This window comes from Pinus tabuliformis, chromosome 1_1, assembly GCF_031772625.1.
Source record: "Pinus tabuliformis cultivar Carrire ecotype Pingquan chromosome 1_1, CPIR1, whole genome shotgun sequence".
Classification (NCBI taxonomy): Eukaryota; Viridiplantae; Streptophyta; class Pinopsida; order Pinales; family Pinaceae; genus Pinus; species Pinus tabuliformis.
The window spans coordinates 965,103,873-965,127,220 of record NC_142297.1 but is presented as its reverse complement, the minus strand read 5'-3'; the positions used below and the strand labels follow the sequence as shown (position 1 = coordinate 965,127,220).

At 39.6% G+C, this 23,348-nt stretch overlaps 1 protein-coding gene across 3 annotated transcripts in view; it reads left to right on the top strand.

Annotated features, from left to right (window-relative positions):
• LOC149217706 (alpha-mannosidase-like) overlaps positions 1-23,348 on the top strand; it is a 282,843-nt gene that overhangs the window by 148,504 nt on the left and 110,991 nt on the right. For all 3 annotated transcript variants that reach the window (XM_089393051.1, XM_089393049.1, XM_089393050.1), the window contains exons 20-21: positions 19,859-19,906; positions 20,257-20,376. In XM_089393051.1, coding sequence (XP_089249177.1) covers positions 19,859-19,906; positions 20,257-20,376 — 168 coding nt within the window. The remainder of the gene's footprint in view (positions 1-19,858; positions 19,907-20,256; positions 20,377-23,348) is intronic.

Here is a 23,348-nt window from a genome sequence, read left to right as displayed (position 1 = left end):
TTATTTCGATGTTTATATGTTTAAATAACTTGTTTGTAATTAACAAGTAGGAGAATAAACCAGAAGAATACAGATAAAATTTCTAATGGTTAGACTTAGAAATTTCAACAATACCACTGGGTCAACCACTTGACCGGGGGTTTGAGCACACTATCGAGCTGGAGTCAGGAGTGCAGGTCGTCATCACCACTCCTTATCGACATCCCAAGGCATATCGGGATGAGATAGAGAGGGCCATCCACGAGCTATTGGCACTTGGGCATATCAGGCCCAACTCTAGCCCTTTTGCTTCATCAATTGTGCTGGTGAAGAAGAAGGATGGGTCCTTATGTATGTGCATCGATTACCGGGCCCTCAATAAGAAGACACTGAAGAACCTCTACCCCATCCCATGTATAGATGAGCTGATGGATGAGTTGAGGGGAGCTAAGTTCTTTTCGAAGATTGATCTACGGTCGGGGTACCATCAGATCCGAGTGAGGGACCAAGATGTCCCGAAGACAACATTTTGGTGCCATTATGGGCACTTTGAGTTCTTGGTTATGCCCTTCAGGCTGACCAATGCACCAACTACCTTCCAGTCATGCATGAACCACATGTTTCGTGGGTAGTTGAGGAAGCTCGTGTTGGTGTTCTTTGATGACATACTGATTTATAATCGAACTTGGGAGGAGCATTTGCAGCACCTTGAGACAGTACTACACATTCTGGAGGAGCAACAATTCTATGCTAAACCATCCAAGTGCAAGTTTGGGCTGATTGAGATGCTCTACCTAGGGCACATCATTAAGGTGGACGGTGTTAGAGTACATGAGGAGAAGATTAGGGTTGTATGGGATTGGTCAAAGCCCTATAATATGACCAAGCTGAGGGGTTTCATAGGCATTTGCACTTATTACAGGAAGTTCGTGAAGGGCTTCTCCCAATTACCACCACCACTCACAGACTTGACGAAGAAAGGGGCTTTTGAGTGGACCACTACAACACAGGAGGCTTTTGACTGCCTCAAGGAGGTCATGAGTAGCTGCTCAATGTTGGCACTTCCTAACCTCACTCATCCTTTCGTGTTGGAGTGCGATGCAACAGGAGTGGGTGTGGGGGCTGTGTTGATGCAGGGAGGGCACCCCATATCTTTTGAGAGTCGGAAGCTACTGCCCCATGAGCCACTGTGCTCCATTTATGATAAGGAGATGTTGGCCCTCATGTATGGGTTGGCCAAGTTCAGGAAGTATTTGGTGGGGAACAGGTTCAAATTCAAGATAGATCACAACAGCCTCAGGTTATTCTTAGGGCAGAAATAGTTGTAGGAGAGGCAACAAAAGTGGGTGAGAAAGTTCCAAGCATATGAATTTGACCAATGTTGCACAAAGCGCGAGCGGGATTTAATCGGCGCCGGGAAAAAAGCGGAAAAAATCGTTAAAAGCGGGAAAAAAGCGGAAAAAAGCGGGAAAAAAGCGTTTGGCACAAAAATATTCATTTTTTTTCATTTTTTTTCAATTTTTTTAATATCTAAACCATCTACAACATAAAATAAATACATTGACACATAAATATGATAAAAAAACTAATATATAAGATGTTTAATATCATTTCTAGCGCTAAAATCACACATAACATTGAATCATGTCCTGAATAGTAAGTCCCAACTCAGCCTCAAAATATCAACAAAAAATATGATAATGTATCTCATCATGTCATAATGTCATATACAATAAAATGAAAGTCTAATCCTATTGATTTCCTCTGCCCCTCTTGCGAGAAAATGCCACAGCTTTCCCTTTCCCTCTAGATGTAGATGCTAGTGCCCGTGCAGGTGGAAATGGCAGTGGAGTCTGATGTGATCTAGACGTTGAAGAACTAGAAGTAGGAGCTATAGGAGGTAGACCACGTCCTCTACTGGTGGCAGGGGTAGCCCGGGCAGGTGGTGTCACCTGGAAACATTACAATCTCCCAATCCTGAAATCCTGAAAAACTGATAAGTCTGCTGGATTTTAAATGAAATCTAAAATTCTACTTTCTCCATATGAAATCCAATGAGGCTGGAACCACTCTCAAACATCCTGAGTCATTTCATGGTAATGTTAAAAATTTAAGTAAAAGGATGAAAATGAAGATTAAGGAGAATGTCACTTTTACTTTAAGAATTTAACATTACCATGAATAGCATATCCATACTAGGGCCTAGACTTGATCATTAAGCTACCCCACTCAAAAATTATTTGTTTCTTTCAAAAAACATTGCATGAAAAAACCCAAAAAAAGTTATAAAACTATGCTGTCCTGAGCCCCCACGATTTTTTCGTTAAAAATCGCGCTTTTTTCGAAAAAATCGTGATTTTTTGAAAAAAGCGCGATTTTTTCAGTAAAAATCGGCAAAAAAAAAAGTAGGCGATTTTTTTGTATAAGAATCGCGATTTGATCGGCAAGATGAAAAAATCGCGATTTTATCGCGATTTTAACAACACTGAATTTGACATTTAGTATGTCAAAGGGAAGCACAATATAGTGGCTGATGCGTTGTCCAGGAGGACAGCCACTCTTTCTTTGATGAGAATTGCCCCAGATTGGAGGGTGCAGTTACTAGTGGAGTACACCAAGGACCAGTCCGCGTGTGAGGTCCTTGATGGGTTGGTGACAGATGACTGGTATTCGGTGATGAACAAGGTGATCTATTATTGAGACCAGACCTACTTGGTACCCAACTCACCACTAACGGAGAACATTCTACAGGCTACCCACGATTCACTATTAGCAGGGCACCAAGGGTTCACGAAGACATATCGGGCCATTAGGGAGTGCTTTGCGTGGAAGGGCCTCAAGGATGATGTTCTGAGGCATATCCAGGAGTGTGCCACATGCCAGCGGAACAAGGGAGAGCAGACACACCTTGCAGACCTATTGCAATTGCTTCCCATTCCGGGGGGGAAATGGGAGAGCATATCGATGGATTTCATTATCGAAATGCCCATAGTACAGGGCAAAGATTGCATCTACATAGTGGTGGACCGTTTGAAAAAGTATGCTCACTCCTTTGCCATCCCAGCCCAGTACTCGGCCTCACAGGTGGCCGAATTGTTCTTCAGGGAGGTGTTTTGGCTACATGGTCTCTCAAAGACTATTGTCAGCGACCGAGACATCCAATTCATGGGTGGATTTTGGCAAGAGCTATTACAATTGGTGGGTACTGAGCTCATCCCTAGTACCAGTTACCACCCTCAAACAAACGGGTAGACGTAGATAGCTAACAAGTGGTTGGAGGGCTACTTGCATAACTATGTGACAGGTCAACGGAGAGCATGGAAACGGTAGCTAAACTTGGGTGAATAATGCTACAACACTATGCACCACATGTCTATAGGTATGTCACCATTCCAAGCTTTGTATGGTTATGAGGAGTTGATAGCTAGAGAGGTATCCAAATATATGAAAGAGTTGTTGGATGACAGTCAACTACAACATATGTCACAAGGTTCATCGAACTTCAACCTTGAGGTTCAAATTTTGGCAAACCTTGAAAAGATTTTGAGGTTCGGCGAACCTCATCGAACCTCATGGCCATTAACCAAGTCCATAGATCAAAACTCATAACCTCATGTCACAACTCAAGCTTGTAATCTATCCTTGCAGTTTCCATGTTCGTGATAGCATTTTTTTTTATTGATGTTGATTTCTTACAATTTTATTCCATATTTCATTTTCAAGTTAATATATCTATACATATAGAAAATGTATATAGACGAACCTAATGGAAAACCTTATCCAAAACCCATCAAAAAATTCGAACTTGAACCGAACCTAATCATTGCCGAACCCGAATTCAAACTCGAACCATGTGACATTGCCTACAAATGACCGGTGAGGATGTTTTATATGATGGGTTGTCAGTGGAGGAGCAGTTGGAGGCTCAAGTTGAGGCCGTGATGTAGGAGGATGCGCAACCGTCCTTGAGGCTAGACATTGACGAGGGGCAACGCAGAGAGCACATGTTTGGATTCCAACACAGTTTGCTTCAGAGGCATGCTGACAAGGTCCATAACGTTATTATCTCACCCTTATGCATTGGGTGGAGAGAGGCAGAGTTGTCTAGAAAGATCATAGGGGATGACCAAGTTAGCAGGGGTCAGCGACTTGAGTTGAGTATGGCACAACGTCAACCTAGAGGGCTTTTTCCGTATAAAAGAGATTGTACATTCAATCCCTCCTTTGGGATTGGATGGTGAGAGGTACTGATCTAGTACTCGATGGAGCTGGTTCGGTTGTTGGGTACATCCATGGTCATATTTCAACAGAGGGCGTGGATTACTAGGGGATTATGAGGGCCAGATTGTTGTTGGGATCTAGGTGTGGTTCCCCGTCATAACATGGGCTTGGTTAGTGATGGTATTAGAAGTACGATGGATCTGGTGACCGAGCGCCCACACACTCTCAACTCTCCATTAACACTATTGTCAGGTTGGATTGACAGGCTCTAGGAAGACTCCGCGAGTTGTCTGGGGGTGTTGGGCATACATGGGATTGTAGGATAATCAACATACTCTGGCAGGGGTTGGTCGGAGGAGGTGCCATCAGTAGGCGATCAATCAAGGCATTGTATGGAGACAGTTCTCTCTTATTGGCATATTGGACACAAGAGCTACTGAGGCTAGGCACAATAGTATCATTTCTGTTAGCATGTAGTGGATTCACTAGCAGATGCATGGGTGCATGTGGGATGGTCGAGAATGCAGGGTGGTGTGGCAGTTGGCATAGGTGTTTAATGGTGCGCAGATCATGCCACAGATTTCAGTGTTCTGCAGAGGATCACGAAGGTGCACGGAGGAGTGTCGTGTTGTGCAGGATTGCATTGTAGAGTAGGAGGAGAAATTCACACCACCTCGAGGTTTCGCATGGAATGACAACTACTTTGTCATAGGAGGGATACCAGATGATTTGGGATGATATGGCAGCTGGTAGTGGTGTCCAGTAGTGCACAAAGGTGTGCAACTAGGTGCATTCGCGTGCCAAGGGGCACAAAGATACATGTTCTTATGTAGGGGAGCGTAGGGATGCTTCGCTGGACCTAGTGATGGGTGCTGCTTGCCATTGGGATTTGGAACATTACTGTGAAAATTTCTAAACATAAATTCTATTATTGTAGTAACTAATTTATTTTACCTACTTATTTCTCAATAAGTTATCTACGAAATCCCTTCAATAAATATTAAAATAAATGCTATTGCAGATATCACACCATTATACAGAAACAAATATATGCAGAAGAATCAATCACATTAACACAGTTATTTTTGGACAATTGTCCCTGAAAAACACAATGTGGGAAAACCGGTGCAGCAGAGGAGGGTTTTATTAATCTTCATCAACAATCGCTTTTACAGAAAAATTTACATAGACCCTAGGAGAAAACTCCTGAGACTTTTCTCCGAGACTTTCTAACACCCTGGAGAGCTTCCTTTCCCTACTACGTCAGCCCTCCGTCATCATGCGTGACTCTGCACTGCTCTGTCCCTCTTTGTGTCATCCCTGTGTCTCTATGATCTGCGTCTCCCTCTGCGCTATCTCTTAGAGTCATTGTGTCACTTCTTTTGAGCTCCCTAGCTGTTGCTAATCACCCCCTCTTGCTCCACCCTGCAACTCTCCCTCTAAAATCAATCTCACTCTCTCTGAGAATCAATTTTCCTTGGGATACTGAGTATCTACAGGTCTATCTCCAAATGACCCTCAATTCTTCTCTTATACTTTTCCTGTTGATGAATCAACGACCTAGATTAAATCTCTAATCAATGGCTAAGATTAAAACATACTTGATCCTCTTCTATTAGAAGCTTCTCATCCTTATCTTTATTAATACCCATTAATATTTTTATTTTCTTAAGTTTAGACTTAGGAACCCATTAAAAATATTAATTATTTTAATAACTCCTTATTTGGATGGAATTTCTCAAAAATAATTTTGGCTCTTGGATATATCATGTGCCTTAGCCTCTCCACCAATTTTCATGGCTAGAGCACATCCAATGCTACCACAAATCAACACTCCCTCTTAGCGAGGAATGTGCTCTAGTAATGCTTCACCATTGGAAACATCACACTGATCCTTCACACCTGCACCTATGTTGATGTCTGGCCTATTGCCTTACATCATATGCATTGCACCATCCTATACTACTGCCCATGACACTGCCACTGCTACATCTATACTGCAGCTCCCTCTCAATCTACTGCATTGTGTTGCCCATTGCACCGCCACTGCTAACTGCTACACTGCATCACCTTATACTTATCCACTTTTGCTACTGAAATGGATTCTTTACCATCCCCATTTTCTCCCTTAAATAAACGAACTTTGTTCTTCCTAGGGCCTCAGTGAGGATGTTCGCTAGCTATTCTCTTGTAGGAGTGTAGATCAACTGTATTGCTCCTCGTTAGACACAGTCTTTGACAAAGTGACACCGAATATCAATGTGATTCGACCGATCATGAAATACTGGATTCTCAAAGAGCTTGATGCAACTCTAATTATCACACATGATCCTAGTCGCATTCATCCTTCTACTAAATAGGTTAACAAGCAATTTTCTAAGCCATATGGCTTTGCACGAAGCTGTGATAGCGACCATATATTCTACTTCATCTGAGCTCAGAGCTACGGATTTCTGTTTCCTACTGCACCAGGAGGTCATCCCCAATCCAATGTTGAAACAGTACCCAGTGGTACTTCTCCAATCTACTGAACTTCCAGCCTAATCTGGATTAGTAAACCCACTTAGTTTGATGTAGTTACCTCTAGTGTACAATAGTCCATACTCGACTGTTCCCTTTATATACTTGAGAACATGTTTGGCTGCTGCCCAATGTGCCCTCTTAGGTTCCACCATGAACTGACTGTGGGTGTTGACAGTGTAACAAATGTCTAGCATGGTTTTGACCAGATACATTAGGGATCCTATGCACTGCCTGTACAAGGTGGGATCAACATCTTTGTCCTCTGATGCATCAACTTTCTTCAAGTTGGTGATCATTGGAGTAGCCATCGGCCTACAGTCCTGCATCCTGAATCTCTTCAGGATTTCTGTAGCATATTTCCCTTGTCCAAGGAAGATCTCACCCTTCTGCTGCCAAACTTCTAACCCCAGAAAATAATGCATTTGTCCCAAATCCTTCATGTCGAATTTTGTGGCTAGATTCTTCTTGCAGTCCTTGATGAGCTTGGATTATCCTATCAGGAAGAGATCATCCACATATAACACTAGGACTAGAGGCTCATTCTCTACAATCAGATAGTAGAGATTGGGATCTGCATCACTCTTGATGAACCCCATCTTCTGCAGGTAGCCATCAATTCGACCATACCATGCTCTAGGTGCCTATTTGAGCCCATACAAGGCTTTCTTGAATCTGGATACATGAGATTCCTTCTCATGTGTCTCAAAGCCTTCTCGCTATAAAATGTATACTTCCTCTTCTATCACCTCGTTCAGGAATGTCATCTTGACATCCATCTAATGAATCTTCCACCCCACTTGTGCTGCAAGAGATATCACGGTTCTAATAGATGTATACCTGGCTACTGGGGCGAAGGTTTCTTCGTAGTTTATTCCTTACTTCTGAGCATACCCTTAGCCACAAACCTGGCTTTGTATTTTTCCACACTGCTGTCTGCAGCATATTTGATCTTGTAGATCCATCTCGAACATACCATTGATTGGTCTTGAGGCCTAGGCACTACTTCCCAGACATCATTCACCATTATAAAGTTGTATTCCTCCACCATCGCATCCATCCAAACTTGATGCTGAATGACCTCTTGAAAACTGGAGGGTTCCACAACCTAAGCTACTAAGGCCTGATATTTGTCTGACTGTCTTCACTCCCTTTTATTGTTCGTGGGTACACCAATGAAATCTTTTGCATCTCGTAGAATCTATCGGAGTTCCCAACTCGTTCTTCCTCTGGTAGTAGGTGCATCTGTTGTCCCTTCCTCTTCCCTTGATTCCTCCTGTTCTGAAGGAGAATTTCTGGTACTAGCTTCCGCTAGTTGAAGTTGTTTGACCAACGGCTCATCTTTTGATTGCTCCTTGGAAGGCATTTCTCAAAATTTTCTGAAGGCCCTATCTTCCATGAACTTTACATCTCACCGAACTACTACCTTCCTGCTCCTCGGAAGAAAGATTCTATATGCCTTAGCATTCTCGCTATATCACAAAAGATATCCTTTCTCTGCAGTTTGATCTAAATTCTTCCTCTTATCCTCGAGTACACGACAATATGCTAAACTCCCAAATATCCTGAAATGACTAACTTCAGGTGTCTTCCCGGCGAAGACCTGCTCTAGAGTAATCTTGCCTGATGCCCTATGAGGAGTTCTATTCTGGACATAGACTGTTGTGCTGCATGCTTCTGCCCACAGGAATTTTGTCATATCTTGATCATACATCATTTCCCTAGCTGCTTCCATAATAGTCATGTTCTTCCTTTCTGCTACTCCATTCTGCTCCGGATTGTAGGGAGTTGTCCACTCTCTTCTAATGCCCTCCCTAGCTCAAAAAGTGGTGAATTCCTTGTCGACATACTATCCACCATTATTTGAATGCAACATTTATCTTCTTTCCTATCAGATTCTCCACTAGAGCCTTGAACTCTTTGAATTGACAGAAAACCTCATCCTTGGTTTTCAGAAAATAGATCCAAGTCTTCTTGGAATGGTCATCGATGAAGGTGATGAAGTATTCGACACCACTAAGAGCTTTTGTGGACATCTGTTTGCAAATGTTTGAGTGTATCAATCCTAGTAGACTCTTGGCCCTATTGTTACTTCTTGGAAACGTTGCTTTGGCATACTTGCCTAGAGCACACCAGTGTTCCTGGAATGGTCATCGATGAAGGTGACGAAGTATTCGGCACCACTAAGAGCTTTTGTGGACATCAGTCCGCAAATGTCTGAGTGTATCAATCCTAGTACACTCTTGGCCCTATTGTTACTTCTTGGAAACGTTGCTTTGACATACTTGCCTAGAGCACACCCTCTACATACATCATCTCGTTCAGTACTAAGATCTAGAACTCTTGTTACAGTTTTTATGAGAATTCTAAGAGCCCCATGGTGCAAATGTCCCATCCTTATGTGCCATAGTTCATTCAAATCCTTGTCTCCATTACTGCCTATCAGTGCCATTGGTGATTCTACCTGCAACCTGTACAACCTATTATTTCTGATTCCGATCTGGACCTTCTTTTTCCAACTCGGGTGTTTGACGTATACTTTCTCCTTAATGAAGAAAACGTCATAGCCCTTGCTTTGAAGTTGAGATATAGAAAGTAGGTTCATCCCCAATCCTAGAACATGCAACACATTGGTAGCTCGGAACCGCTCTCCTTTTTCTGTTTGAAAAACTATATTACCTTTCCCTACTGGAGTACACTTTGCCTTATTCCCCATGGTGATATGAAAATTCATCCTTTCTTCCTGATAGTCTGAAAAACATTCTCGGATTACTGTCATATGCCAGGAAGCTCCAATATCTATATACCGAACCCCCGAGGAGGCAGAGCTTGCTATGCAAGCAACTTCTTCTTCCAATCTAGAAGACAACATAGAAAAATCGTAATTTCTATCTCTTGTGCATTCTTCTGAAAATATGCACAAGTCTCCTGGAGTGGATGCCTCTGCATCATGCTCTTGACCCATAATTGATTTTCCCTTTCTATCACTGAATCTTTGCTTTGATACCATGTGAAAATTTCTAAATAGAAATTATATTACTGCAGTAACTGATTTATTTTGCCTACTTATTTCTCAATAAGTTATTTACGAAATCCCTTTAGTAAATATTAAAATTAATTTTACTGCAGAAGCACACCATTATACAGAAACAAATATATGTACAAGAATCAATCACATCAACACAATTATTTTTGGACAATTGTCCTTGGAAAAACCCAATATCGGAAAACCGATGCAGCAGAGGATGGTTTTAGTAATCTTCAGCAACAATCGCTTTTACAAAAAAAATTACATAGACCTTGGGAGAAAACACCTGAGACTTTTCTCTGAGACTTTCTGACACCCTGGAGAGTTTTATTTCCCTGCGTCAGCCTTGTGTCATTCTTCGTGGCTCTGCGCTGCTCTGTCCCTCTCTGCGTCATCCCTACGTCTCTATGATCTGCGTCTCCCTCTGCTCTGTCTCATAGAGTCCCTACATCACTTCTTCTAAGCTCCCTGACTCCTGCTAATCACCCCCTCTCCCTACACCTTGCAACTCTCCCTCTGAAATCAATTTCACTCTCTTAGAATCAATTTTTCTTGGGATATTGAGTATCTGTTGGTCTATCTCCAAATGACCCTCAAATCTTTTCTTATATTTTTTCTGTTGACGAATCAACAACCGAGATTAAGTCTCTAATCAAAGGCTAAGATTAAAATAGACTTGATCCTCGTCTCTTAAAAGCTTCTCATCCTTGTCTTTATTAATACCCATTAATATTTTTATTTTCCTATGTCTAGACTTAGGAACCCATTAAAAATATTAATTATTTTAATAACTCCTCATCTGGATGGAATTTCTCAAAACGATTTCTGGGTCTTGGAGATATCATGTGCCTTAGCCTCTCCACCAATTTTCATGGTTAAAGCGCATCCGATGATACCAAAAATCAACAATTACCACCAAGGTGACCACTTGATAGAGATGACAGCCATGCCATTGGTTATCGATAATTAAGGATCGATGAGGACACATATGAGCATAATTTGATGATATCCATGGGGACTCATGCGCCTCTCACTTATACATTGTTTGCAGGTGAAAAATAGTTGGGTGTTGTCCCTTGATACCTTCATCATGTGCAACAGGACACAAGAGGTTTGATCGAGACAATTAGTTGGTACACAGAGTATCCAAGGGGAGACTTCTTAGTGGTGGTATTTGGTCAGGGCACGAGTTGACGGGTGCAAGCTTAGGGAGGTGACCATGAGTGAGCTGCAGGGTGCATTATTGGCAGGACAACTTGAGGTGTTATTTGAGCACGAGGTAAAGGGGATGGTATTCCTCGTTAGCGAGTAGATGCTTAAGCTCCAGGCAATATCAGGATACAACATCAGGAGTTGGGATAGCATATTTCATTGTGTGGTTTGGTAGGAGCAGAGTCGTTTGTCATATGCGAGACAAATCCTTGATGTTGGGTGCCCATCCATTGGATACATACAAGGGTCAAGGATGAAGCACAAGGGGGGTCCCAACAACCAGCAAAATGTCACAGTAGCAGGCAATGAGGATGGGGAGTTGTGGACCTCTAGTATGGGTATGGGATCCAGGGATCCATTTGATCGGTGGGACACTCCACCACTTAGTGAGTATGATCAAGATAGCAGGTGATCCAGTTCATTATCAGGTTGACATATGGGGGATCACCTAGGTCTTCATTATATGGCGAGGTAGGTGGTTGCTCAGGATTGGGGCCGTCCATGGAATGATAGGCGCGGGCATTGCTCAAACACCTTGGCAGGCTGGGCATAGCCTCGATCATCACATATATTATGGTTGAGAGTTACAAAAGAGGACATTTTGGTACAATCATATTAGTTGGTTAGTCATGACCAAAGTGTTACAGGGTCGACAGGATAGTTTCCTTCTGAGACTAGCATGGGACCCGGGCATCACAATATTTGACAGCTCAACGACCTTTAGGGATGAGCTAGATGCTATAGGGGGAGGTCACTCAGATCTTCCATTAGGCTTTAGTGACTCGCTGATGGCATGGGGGACTTCATCAACATGGCAAGTTGGTCAGCAGGACGATATTAGGAGGAGCTCATGTAGGAGAGACTTCATTCGCATAGGGATTGGGTTGTATCTTTAGGGGCCCACCATCAGAGTGCATGAAATGGACTACTTGGTAGGGAAACTTCATGAGGATTTGGACAGAGTTTTACATTATTGGGATGCTCTACTTATTGGTGGTAGGTAGAGGGATTCTAATGCCTCTATCTGGTAGGATAGTGAGTGGAGTAAGGGGTGCTTCACATTGATCAAGTTGGCTTCGGATCCTGGTATCAAGGGACTCCACTATAGGACAATGCATGTTGAAGTTTATAAGTTTACTTAGTTTAGAAACCCTTCATCCATTTTTTTTGATTTATTCCTACCTACTTGTTATTTTTCTTTAACAAGTTATTTACAAAGTAAATACTGAAAATAAACACCAGTGCATGCTCAACATATTATAGATTAGCAACTAAAAGAAACAAGAACAAACACACCACATGACACCATTATTTTTCAACCAATGTCCCCGGAAAAACCCAAAGCGGGAAAATCGGTGCAGTTATCTGAGGGTTTTCTTATTAAGCAATATCAGAGTACAATCTGGGTGCCAAAACGGGCCTACCCAACAGAGAATTTCCTTAGTAGCTATACCTCACAGTTTGAGAGAGATCTCCTGGCTGAAACCCCAGAAAATCCTTCCAACAACTCCTCAGCACAAAACTGCTCTGCAACCCCAGTGTCTGCCCAATCTGGACTGCGTCAGCCCCTCTTTGTCTGACGCTGGCCCTACGTCATCCTTTCTTGGCCTGCGTCAGCTTTCTAAGCCTCTTCGTCAAACACATTGGCCTCTTTGGTGCTCTGCACAGCACTTGGCTGCCTTTGCATGGCCCTGCATGAGCCCTTGCTGGCTCTGCATCACTCTCCTTGGCTGTTGCGCTACTCTCCCATCACAATCTCTGCCTTCTCTGTATTCAATGCCCCCCAGCTGCTCTCGTGATCACTGATTCTATCTCTCTTAGCAAACCTCGCTCTAGAGAATAGAATGACTGATCACTCTGGTGTATTCTCCAAGTTACCCTCAAGCCTCCTCTTGTACTTTTCCTGTTAACATATCAACAGCCGAGATTAAATCCCTAATCAATGAATAAGATTAGATCTGGCTTGATCCATGTCTTTTGGACCACTCTAACATAGATTCATATTAATACACATTAATATTTTATTTTCCCTAAGTTTGGACTTAGGGACTCCATTAAAAATATTAATTATTTCAATATCACCTGATCTGTTTAGAATCTGCCCAAACCGTTTTTGGGTATTGGAAATCTCATGTGCCCCAACCTCTCTACCAAATTTCGTGGCTAGGGCACATCCGATGCTACCCCAAATCAATAGTGCAAAGATTAGGGATGATCCAATGGCATATTTGGGACCCTGGTATAGTTTGTAGTGATAGTGGGGATCCATAATCAGAGAGGGTGCTTGTTCAGGAATTGCTTGAGGAAAAACAATTTTTGGTGGGGAGGAATGCAATACCCCCAATTTTGATTTTTCATTTGAGGAGATTAATAGAGTTTATTGGGTAGGTGCTAAGCATAGCACAATTTTGTAATTTGGGCATTGGAGACATTTTTGGCATATGGGACTTAGGAAAAATAGAAAATTATGGCTTTAGTGGAATGTGGGGGCCACAAGGAAAGGAAATTCAACCCAATGGAGCAACTCGCACTAGTGAGAAGAGAGAGAGAAAGGAAGGGGTGCGAATTAGTGGAAGGTGGGGACTACCAAGGGAGAGAGGGCCAACAATTATAAATAGAGCTTGGAGACCTCCATTTGGTACTTCTGATCATTTCACAATTTAACATTAGTTCTCTTCAGCTGCTTAGCCAAGACAACTGTGTTTTTTAGCACAAGGAATTCTCGAGTGGGAATTCCACCCTCATTTCAAAGAACTTTGAGTGTCTCCCTAGTGAGGCAATTGGGGAGCTCAGTTCGGAGTTTCCATTGGGCACATTTACAATCATTTCCTTCAGTTGGAGCAAGTTTTCCTTAGACGCATGACAGAAATTTCTAGCTGTTGGGAGGGCCAACAATAAGGGAAATTTAGGCCAACCAATTAGCAGAGAATCCTTCCACAAAGAGGGCTGGAGTTTCTTGTCAATTTGCAGGTTCGTTGGTGAGGCGTTTGGGAGAGCTGAGCTGCTCCAATTCTTGGCCTATGCTGGGGCTCACTAGGCATTGTTGGACAATCACTTGGGCAAGGAGAATTTATGGCGTGGCTATGGAGGTGTTGACCATTATGTGTCAACGACCCATAGCAGCACACCCCCTTTTTCGCAAAAGGGATAGCACTTGACCGATGTGTCCGTGTCGTCCAGCTATCGTCATCAGCCTAATTGTCATGTTACAATGTAAACCCATTATGCATGTATGTGATGTAAATAATCTCAGCAGATTTGTGTCATGTATGTAATTGCCTAGGTAAACCTATTTTTCTGGTAACGATCTACATTTTGGGAGGTTTTTTGTCTCACCGATCTATTCTCGGATGGTCGGCAGAGTTTTCCTTCAGCCTTACCCCAAATCCGGAATGAATTTTGTCACCAAGATCTTAGGCGAGTCCTAGTGTTATGGATCCTAACTATTTGGTTAGGTTATTTTATTACAAATTGCTTAGTCTGCTAGATTATATTTGGGTCGCAGAAATGGGTAGTCTGTGAGAGTCTATTTTAGATGGGTTTTCCCCCTTGTGATGTAAAAGATATGAAAATAATGATGTAAAGTGTCTTGAGGGTTGGAAAAATAATTTATTCCCTCATAGGTTAATCAATTAAATTTTCTGGCCAAAATTAATTAAAATCCTAAGCCAGAAATTTAATTAATTAGAGATCTTAGGTAAATTTAAAGTTTCCAAAGGCAAAATTCATGGGTCCTTAAAATTCAAATTTTAAAAGGCCCAGGGACTAGGGTAAATTGATTATTTTGCTAAATTTTAGGCCTTTTGGTCCCTAGGCTTAAGTCAAAGTCAAAATTTTGAGGAAATTAATTCAAAATTTTAATTTTTGAATTAATAAAAATGCATTTAATTGAAAAATTCGAAATTTCTTCAATAATTAATATTTCAACGGATGAGATTAAAATAAATTTTGATCCTCATCAATGGTCGAGATTACTTTGACAATGATCACTCAAACTAGCCGTTGGAAGATTTATCTTTAAATATGAGGTCAGTTGTCAGTTGAGCTCATTCGATCTTTGAGTTGTGTGCCAAGTGAAAGCTCTATTGTAAACTTTTTTTTTTATGAGCAATAAAAAAAGACTTTGGGGTTAATTTCTGCTGGTATTACTCTTCGTGGAAATGTTGTAAGATATGTTATTTTCATGCATAGATTTCCTTTTAGCCATTGATGATAGCATTTTGAAGAGTGATTTGAGCATAGGTATCTTGCTCAATCACTGGGGTTTAAATGGTAATTTAAGTTTTGAATATAATAGTAGATATCTCTATTAAATCTGAATTTTATTATTGTTTTCTCGCTCCACGTTAATGGTTGAATTGAGTTATGCAAGAAATTCTTGATTTTTAGATCATTGGGCATTCGAGGAAGTTTTTAGTTGGACCAGCCAACTCCCGAATAGTATTTGCTGAAGAGCCCAACTTGATTTGATCCTGGGATTATCATGAGAACTTTTATTGATGATGCATGAAGGGTTTTGGGCGGAGCACCTCTGTTTAAAATCAAAACTTCAAATTTTTTCTGTGCTAAATTGATAAATTTGGCTTTTAAGAGCCTTAGATTATCAGATCTGGGAGTGGAGTTGGACTCACACTCGCCAGATCTGATAGATTTGCTGTCCCTGTGCATAGATATGTAATTTTATTTTTATTTTCTCTGACTAGGGTTTCTAGGGTTTCATTTTTTTGTATATCCGGGTTCTGGGTGTTTGTGTTTTTAGGAACAGGTTGCAGATCTAAAGGTGAAGTTTGATTTTGAAGCCAGATCTAGGCCCTGGAGGGTAAGATCTGGCCTCAAAACCAGCTTTTGCAGGGGCATTATTTGCAGTCCAAGAGTTTCTTAAAATTTTTTAAATCTGGAAGGGGCTTCGATTATAAATCTGAAATCAAAACATATCAAGTTAATCTGGAAATTTCTGGGTTTTATTGGGCTGTCTTCCTGAGGCTTTTCGAAATCGTTTCTGCTGCCTAGGGTTTTCAACAGAAGATTTTTGGATTTGTTTGCTAGCTGGGGTTTATTCCTCTCTTGCCACGTGTTTTTCTCTTCTCTAAGAGCTTTTCGTAAAAAAGTTACTGCCTACAAAAACCCATGTGAAATTCTCTCTTTCTGCAGCTTATTCTCATACTGTACACTGCCCATTTTTTCCATTTGCGTCCATCCCTGAATCCGTTACCCATGCTAAACCTGTTTGGTGCTCCACCTCTCCACGCAGCCTCCATTTCCCTTCCGTCCTCACGCATTCCTCCCTTGCAATCCCTTTCCCTCCACGCTGATCATTTGCCTACATGTCCATCCCTTCTTCTCTCAATTCTCCCTCCTTGCTGCGTACGTACATCTCTCCAGCAGCCATCTAACCTGCAAAAAAAAATAAAAATAAAAATAAAAAACCACGCAGCTCCAATCTTCATAACCCCTCTTTGCTGTTGTCCAAGCTTGCTAACCCATCCTCGTTGCTAGCCCGTGATTTTGCCTTGACTGCTTACCGTCAACCTCTATTTCCTAGCCCGCTACATCCACTCCTCTACTCCGTCCAGTCCATCATTCCAACGAGTAGACTCCCTTCTCTATCGTAGTAGCTGTCGAAATCACTCACAGCTCCCTACGAGTTCCTCTCCATACGCTGCCATCGGACCTGCAGACCATACTTTTCATTTTTTTTTATTATCCTTTGTTTATGTTGGTAGGGTTAGATAAGGTGTCTTAGGTTTTTATGTATGTTCGGTTTTCGATTTTTTTTTTTAGTTTTGATTTATTTTTTAATGTAGTTTTGATTTTTTAATTTTTTTTGGGTCTAGAACATAAATAAACAAATAAAAGATTTTGATTTTGATTTTCATTATTTTTTGTTGTTGTTAAGTTAGGCTCGACATTTTATTTTATGAATTTGATTTTGTAGGGAATCATTTTAATTTTGTTAATCTAAAAGCAAATAAAAAAAAAGGGGAGGTTAGGTTTTGGTTTTATTTTATTTCTTCTTCTTTCTTTCTTTTTTTTTTAACTTTGTTTTATTTTGATTTTTTTTTGACTTTGATTTTTTTTTTTTTTAAATTAAAAAAGAAAATCATTAAAAATCGTAAAAAATTTGAACTTCTAATCAAAATCTAAAAAAGCCTAAAAAAGTTTATTTTATGTGGCTAGGAAATAAATCAAAATTAATTTTCACACTTAAAGATTTTTAAATTTTTTATGTGGCCTCTGGCCCATTAAAAAATTTAAAAATTATTAAATCCTTTTTTCGATTTATTTTGATCACATGTAGTCTTGCTTAGCGCATCGAAAAGTTTTCCTAAAGACTAATCAAATTTATCAAGGGTAAAATCTAAAGGAGAGTTTTGTGGTATCAACATTTCTTTTTCTCCATAGTTAAATGTGCTTAAATTTTTTATATCCTAAGTTTAACTATAGGAAGGTGGTTAATTTCCTAGATTTGAGTCACTAAGCATAATCATTTAAATTCTAGGATCTAAATTGATTAACATTTAAATTTCGTGGTTGTTCAAAGTATTTAGATCTCTAAAAATTTAATTGCTAAGACATTGTGCATCTGTTGAATATCTTGCATCTATATATCGTCATTGCTTGGATTATTTAATGCTCATTACATGCTAGACGTTTTGCAAATGTTTTCAAGTGATTGTTAAAGAATATTGTCATGGAACTATAATAGATTGCATACCTCTGTTTCATAAGCTAAATATTTGTGAAAATCTGTTGACATTGATATTGAATTGCAAAGTTTTTTTTGTTCTCTTTGAGCTAAATTGTATCAGGAAGATTTGAAATAATCTGGTGTTTTAATTATAATATCTTGAAGAGTTTATTTTCTAAGTCTTCATCTAATAAAGTGAACATCTCATTTGGGTAATTGAGGGCTTTAGCAATGCAAGTGTTTCCCCATCCTCGAGTCTAACTTCATCTCATCTTCCGGTGCATTTGCATATAAGTTAGTTTTGCATAAATAAAATTTACTTCCAAGCATAAGCTTGGTCGATACACAGATAGATCTCCATTCGTCTTTTCTTGAGAACCCTGTTTTAATAATACTTAAAACAGTGACCTTGCAGTTGTTAGAGCCACAACTCTCTGTAGCGCTGGAGGCACCAGGTATGTTAGAAGTTCAGGAGAGGTATCGTTAATCACACCTTAGTGTGCTTCTCTTGACCTTCTCTCTGCCAATTACTACGAAATCAGGCTCAACACAGAAAGGATTGAAGGATTCACAATCTAAGTAGGCATTTAACTAAAATCAACCAAGATTCTTACATCTCACATTAGTTTTAGGATCTGCATTTCATATAAGATAGTCATTCACCTAAGCAGCAGTCGTTAATCGACTACTTGGTCTTCATTTCCCTAGCAAGATCGTTGACTCTATAAGGCACTGGTATTAACCATTTAAAATCTAATCAAATTCTAAGTCTTGCTAAATCTTAATCAAGTACTTGATCGCCTTGCTATGTATCCCGAACTGGTTGGTTCCCAACTAGTTCTTTGTCATTCCATTTTTTCCATAGGGTCTACTCCCCTTAGCCTGCTGTAGGGAGACAACTTAAACGGAGAGATTGGGGATCAGGGTAACAGCCCTCGATCTGAGCGTTGTCACGGTGCCTAGACACTTTGTGCAACAACAGGAGGAATACAGGAAAATTTGGGAGGAAGTAACGTGGTGGGAAGGTGATTTTCTAGGAGATATTTGGAGCAATTTGTAGCAGATTTCATCTACAACCAGTTTGCTAGCTAGTTAGAGGTCCACACAGAAATTGGGATCACCGGGGCATGTTGGACTCATCCCAAACCCTTTTTGGGTTTAGTGGGTTGTATGAAAGGAAACTAGGATTAATTTTGCATAATTTTCTGAGCACTCCTGAGGGCAGAATTCCTAGTACCACTCAGCAGTTAGCAACATAAATTGTTGGAAGAGGACACAGTTTATTCTGGGACCATTTCCAGCACTTGGGTCTGTGATATTTTTTTGGGTTATTCTAGGTTCCTTGTGAGGAAGCTCCAATTAATTTTTTGGAATTTTTTGAGTAGTTTAGAGACCCGAAATACCAATTCCTTTCCAGTCAACAGTAGCAAAATTTACTGGGCTAGCACAAAGACTTGGGAGAGCAGTTCCCAACACTTGGGCAACTCCATTTCCACCTGGGACTTGACTAGCTTACTCTAGCAAACCCAAGTTCCTCTTCATTTCTATGTACCTTGTTTTCTCAGTTAATAAAATGGCTCAGCTCTTGATACATTTTTTGGTGCAATTTGTCACTATGCTGATGTGTTAGTTTTATGGTTACATGTTTATGCGTTATTTGCTATTATCACTTAATATTTCCCACTAGGAATATTACAGATGACATCCATGGATTGTGTTATTCCATTGAGATGCTATTTTAGGTGATAACATGTCTCATATACATCACTCAAAATAATAGATATGAATTTTATTACGATAAAATATAAATAAATATTCTTAAAATCGCATATGCTAGCCAGAAAATATATATATTCAGAAAAACCGGTTGGTGTGCTCATAAACATTGGACTGTCAACATATTGAATGTAACAAGTTGTAAAGGGTCTATTTTATTAGTCTGATGGAAAGTATTTCTTTGTTACCCATCAATCCATCTTTTGTATTTTTGACAGGATATGGCTGCCAGTGAATTTCACATATTTGCAATTTTGTAATTCCTTGTGGCATAGTTGTAACTCCAGAACGGGAGTGACAGTTCAACTATGTAATGCATGAGCTGATATTTTCTTCTTAAGCTTCACATACTCGGTTTGATGCTGTACACAGATTTAGAGTAATTGTTTATTCAGGCATATATGTTCATGTCTATTTGTCAATTCAACATGCAGGTAACCAGACTTTACAAGGATAAGGAACATGCCGAAGTGGAGTTCACTGTAAGAGAGATTCTCACTACTTTTTGATTGATATAGATAGATATGATATCCATGTCAATGTTTGAAAATTTATAATCTGTTTTTATTCTATCCCAGTCATAACATTTTGTTTATTATGCCTACCACATTATTTTATGGTTAGATAGTATTTGCACAACTTAGACTATTAAAGAAAAACCCCCACAAACAAACCATATTAAGAGATGTAGGGTGCTTATCTTGTTAATTCAGAAGTTTGTATCATTGTTTGACTGATTAGAGTAACTCATTTCAAATAATGGATGAGTGCATTTTTACTTTTGGACATATTTTTCATTGCTAACATACATTATATTTAAATGTGCCTGAAGGTTGGTCCCATCCCAGTCGACGATGGTGTTGGAAAGGAAGTGATAACTCAAATGACAACAAATATGACTACCAAAAAAGTGTTTTACACAGATTCTAATGCAAGAGATTTTATAAAGCGGGTAGCGTTAATGTCTCTAAACATCTCACAGTGCATCTCTGAGTTGCTGCATATATTTGTTATTTGAAATAGAAAATTCCAAACTGAAAAATATAGAAGTTAATAGGCCTTCTGTTAATTGCATGCTATAGAAAATCAGCATTTCTTTCCAACGAAACATTCTGTGACATTAGAAAGCAATGTCATTATCTTGATTTAAGGAGTCAATCTACAAAAGACATTAGCATATGTTGTTTCCTAGGTTAATCGGAGTAGAAAATCCCTCTGTTCTCTACAACAAATACTTTTTATTCTTCCAAACTCCCTCTCCTCCTCCCCCACTAGTGTCCTATATATTGCCTTCTCCTTCAATGTCCTCGTCTACTCCTTGCCTAAAATGTGACACAATGACATAGGGCCATCGTGCTTTAGCTCATGTTCTCTTGTTTTACTTAGCACCTAAAAAACCATTTGTTTTAATGGATGAGTGGGCACTGATGTTTTCTACATCGTTGGATCACACACCATGGATCCAATGGATTTGTGATCAAGGTTCTCTTGTCAACCTAAAACCCAGATCAAACCTCATTTGTTTGTGGTATTTGTTTATCATACAATGGTCAGCATTTTAAAAATCCACAATAAAAGGACAGCCATTAGATCATCTGATTGGATCAACATACCAAACAATTTTGACATTCAATTGTCAATGCCAGTTAGACGCTACGGATTTTTGGTGGAAAACTGGAGCAGAAGGGATCTGTCTCCATTAGCAGTTAAGCGCTAGTGCATGGGTGCCAATAGGAGAGATTGGAGAGTTGGCAATCAGGCATTGGAGACCAATACTTCTAGAGGGCATACTTGATTCCCCCACCTCCCATAGATGTCAAAAAAGAGAAGAGAGAGATCCCACTGAAGAAGAAATGTAGAAAAAATAGAATACTAGCAATGCACAAAGAAAAAGAAAAGAAAAGAGAGAGAAGAGGCCATGGCCAAATAGAATACAGGATGAAAGGAAAAAGGAGAAGACGAAGAAGAAGATAAACAACGAGATAGAGAGCAAGATAGGGAGAAAGGACGAGGAAATCCATCCTAGCATCCTTGTTAGTTTGAGATACATGGACCATCCATTTCATATCCTCTCCTTCCAAAGCCTGCTACCATTCAATATCCAGGAGCCGTTGTAGAGAATGTTCTAGCATCTCTGCCAGAATATGAGCTCATATCAATAAAGCATGTAAAGAGAACATCCATTTTTTTGGCTAACTATCCAAGTGAAGTTCGAAAGCCAGTAACAAAGGTTTAGGAAACTAGAGTAACAAGCACAGTAAAGGCAATAGGAGGGGAGGAAGATTGATAGCCTGTTGGGGTTGGATCTGTATATGTGGCTGAAACTACGGATCATCTAATATCAGAGTCAAAATGATGTTAAAATTGAAGAAATTCCAACAATAGATAAATAGATTGGCAGGTAGAATTACTGAATTAATTCCAACAATAGAAGAAGAGGTGTTGCATATAATTGAAGGACATAGTTCCAACACAAGGGATCAGTTAAGAGATGCATATTTGAAATCTGCAAAAGAAGAGAAACCAACCTGTTGATTTTTCCTTAGCACTTCAGAATCAGGTTTATGTCTAAGACACGATCACAAACATACCAAAATGTCACAACACGACCAGTTGGCAAAGTGGAAAATGTACAACAGTGAATCAATGTAGTACACGACAAATTTTGAACCCAAAACTTGTTATATTACAATATTTAATACTACAAACATAAGGCTCCTGTTGCAGGGTTCTAAATTCAAAAATTTAGGAAAACATAATTCTAACAATACAGATAGTGAAATTTAGGAGCATAATTTACCAATTAAATTCACTATACCTACTTGGCTTTTGCTTTTGATGTTGATCCCGGGTTGTCGTTCCTCCGAATTTGCTCCCGTTACCAAAAGACCAAAACCTTCCTGCCAAATTGGGAACAACCTTGGTACCCAGCTCTAGAATGTTTCAGAATTGCAGCACTCTGGGACCCATGCCCAAAAGCCTCAAGAACAATCAAAGCTTAGTGGTCATCACTTTGTCTATGGCTATTTGTTGTAATTTCCTTCTCGATCCCCCGGAAACAACTCTAGAAAATCATCCCCTGCTATGATTTCCTTGACTCCCTTATATACTCAATTTTTCCGTCTCTATCCCTGAACCGCCTATACATACAGTCTTCTTGACCCTTCTCATTACTTGCCACCTGCAGTGTCTATTATATTTTTTTGTCTGTCTGTCCGCCTCCTGTTGATAGTGCGACTTTATATGTTGTTTGATTATATTTTATATAATAAAATTTATACAATTCACTTTGGTACCTTATTTACTTTTATAACATTTTTATAACTATGTTAATTTTTAATTAATTTAAATTGTTTTATTTATAGATTTAATAAATCATTTTATTTTAATATCTAATTACATTATTTTATTTATTATAAATCAATTAAATTAAATTTATATTCTACTAATATTTTTTTTTGTTATATATATATATATATATCAAAGGCCCCATTTGATATATATATTATATGGTGAGTTAGAAATTTACTTCGATAATCGATTTATTAACTTAAACTTAGATATTTTCCAAAATTAGCCAGTATGTATACTGTTGCAATTCATGCGGGTCATGCATATGTAGTTATCATATGGATGCCCCATATGCATGCTAATATTCACGTTCTATTTGTAATTGTAGGTGGGTCATTACACCTGTACAAGGGATCATGGCCCTTACAATTAGCCTTGATACAAGAAAAACTAGGGTGTGGAGTCAACAACTTATGACTACCAATCTATCTCTGAGCAAAGTAAACTTTACTTACTTTTTGATGTAGCGCTTCCACAACCCTTTCATATGGTAGGTCCTTTGCCACCTCTTGTACTTCTCACAAGTGTGAAATTTCCTTAATTGCAAAAACTGTAAACTAATCTCCTAATTTA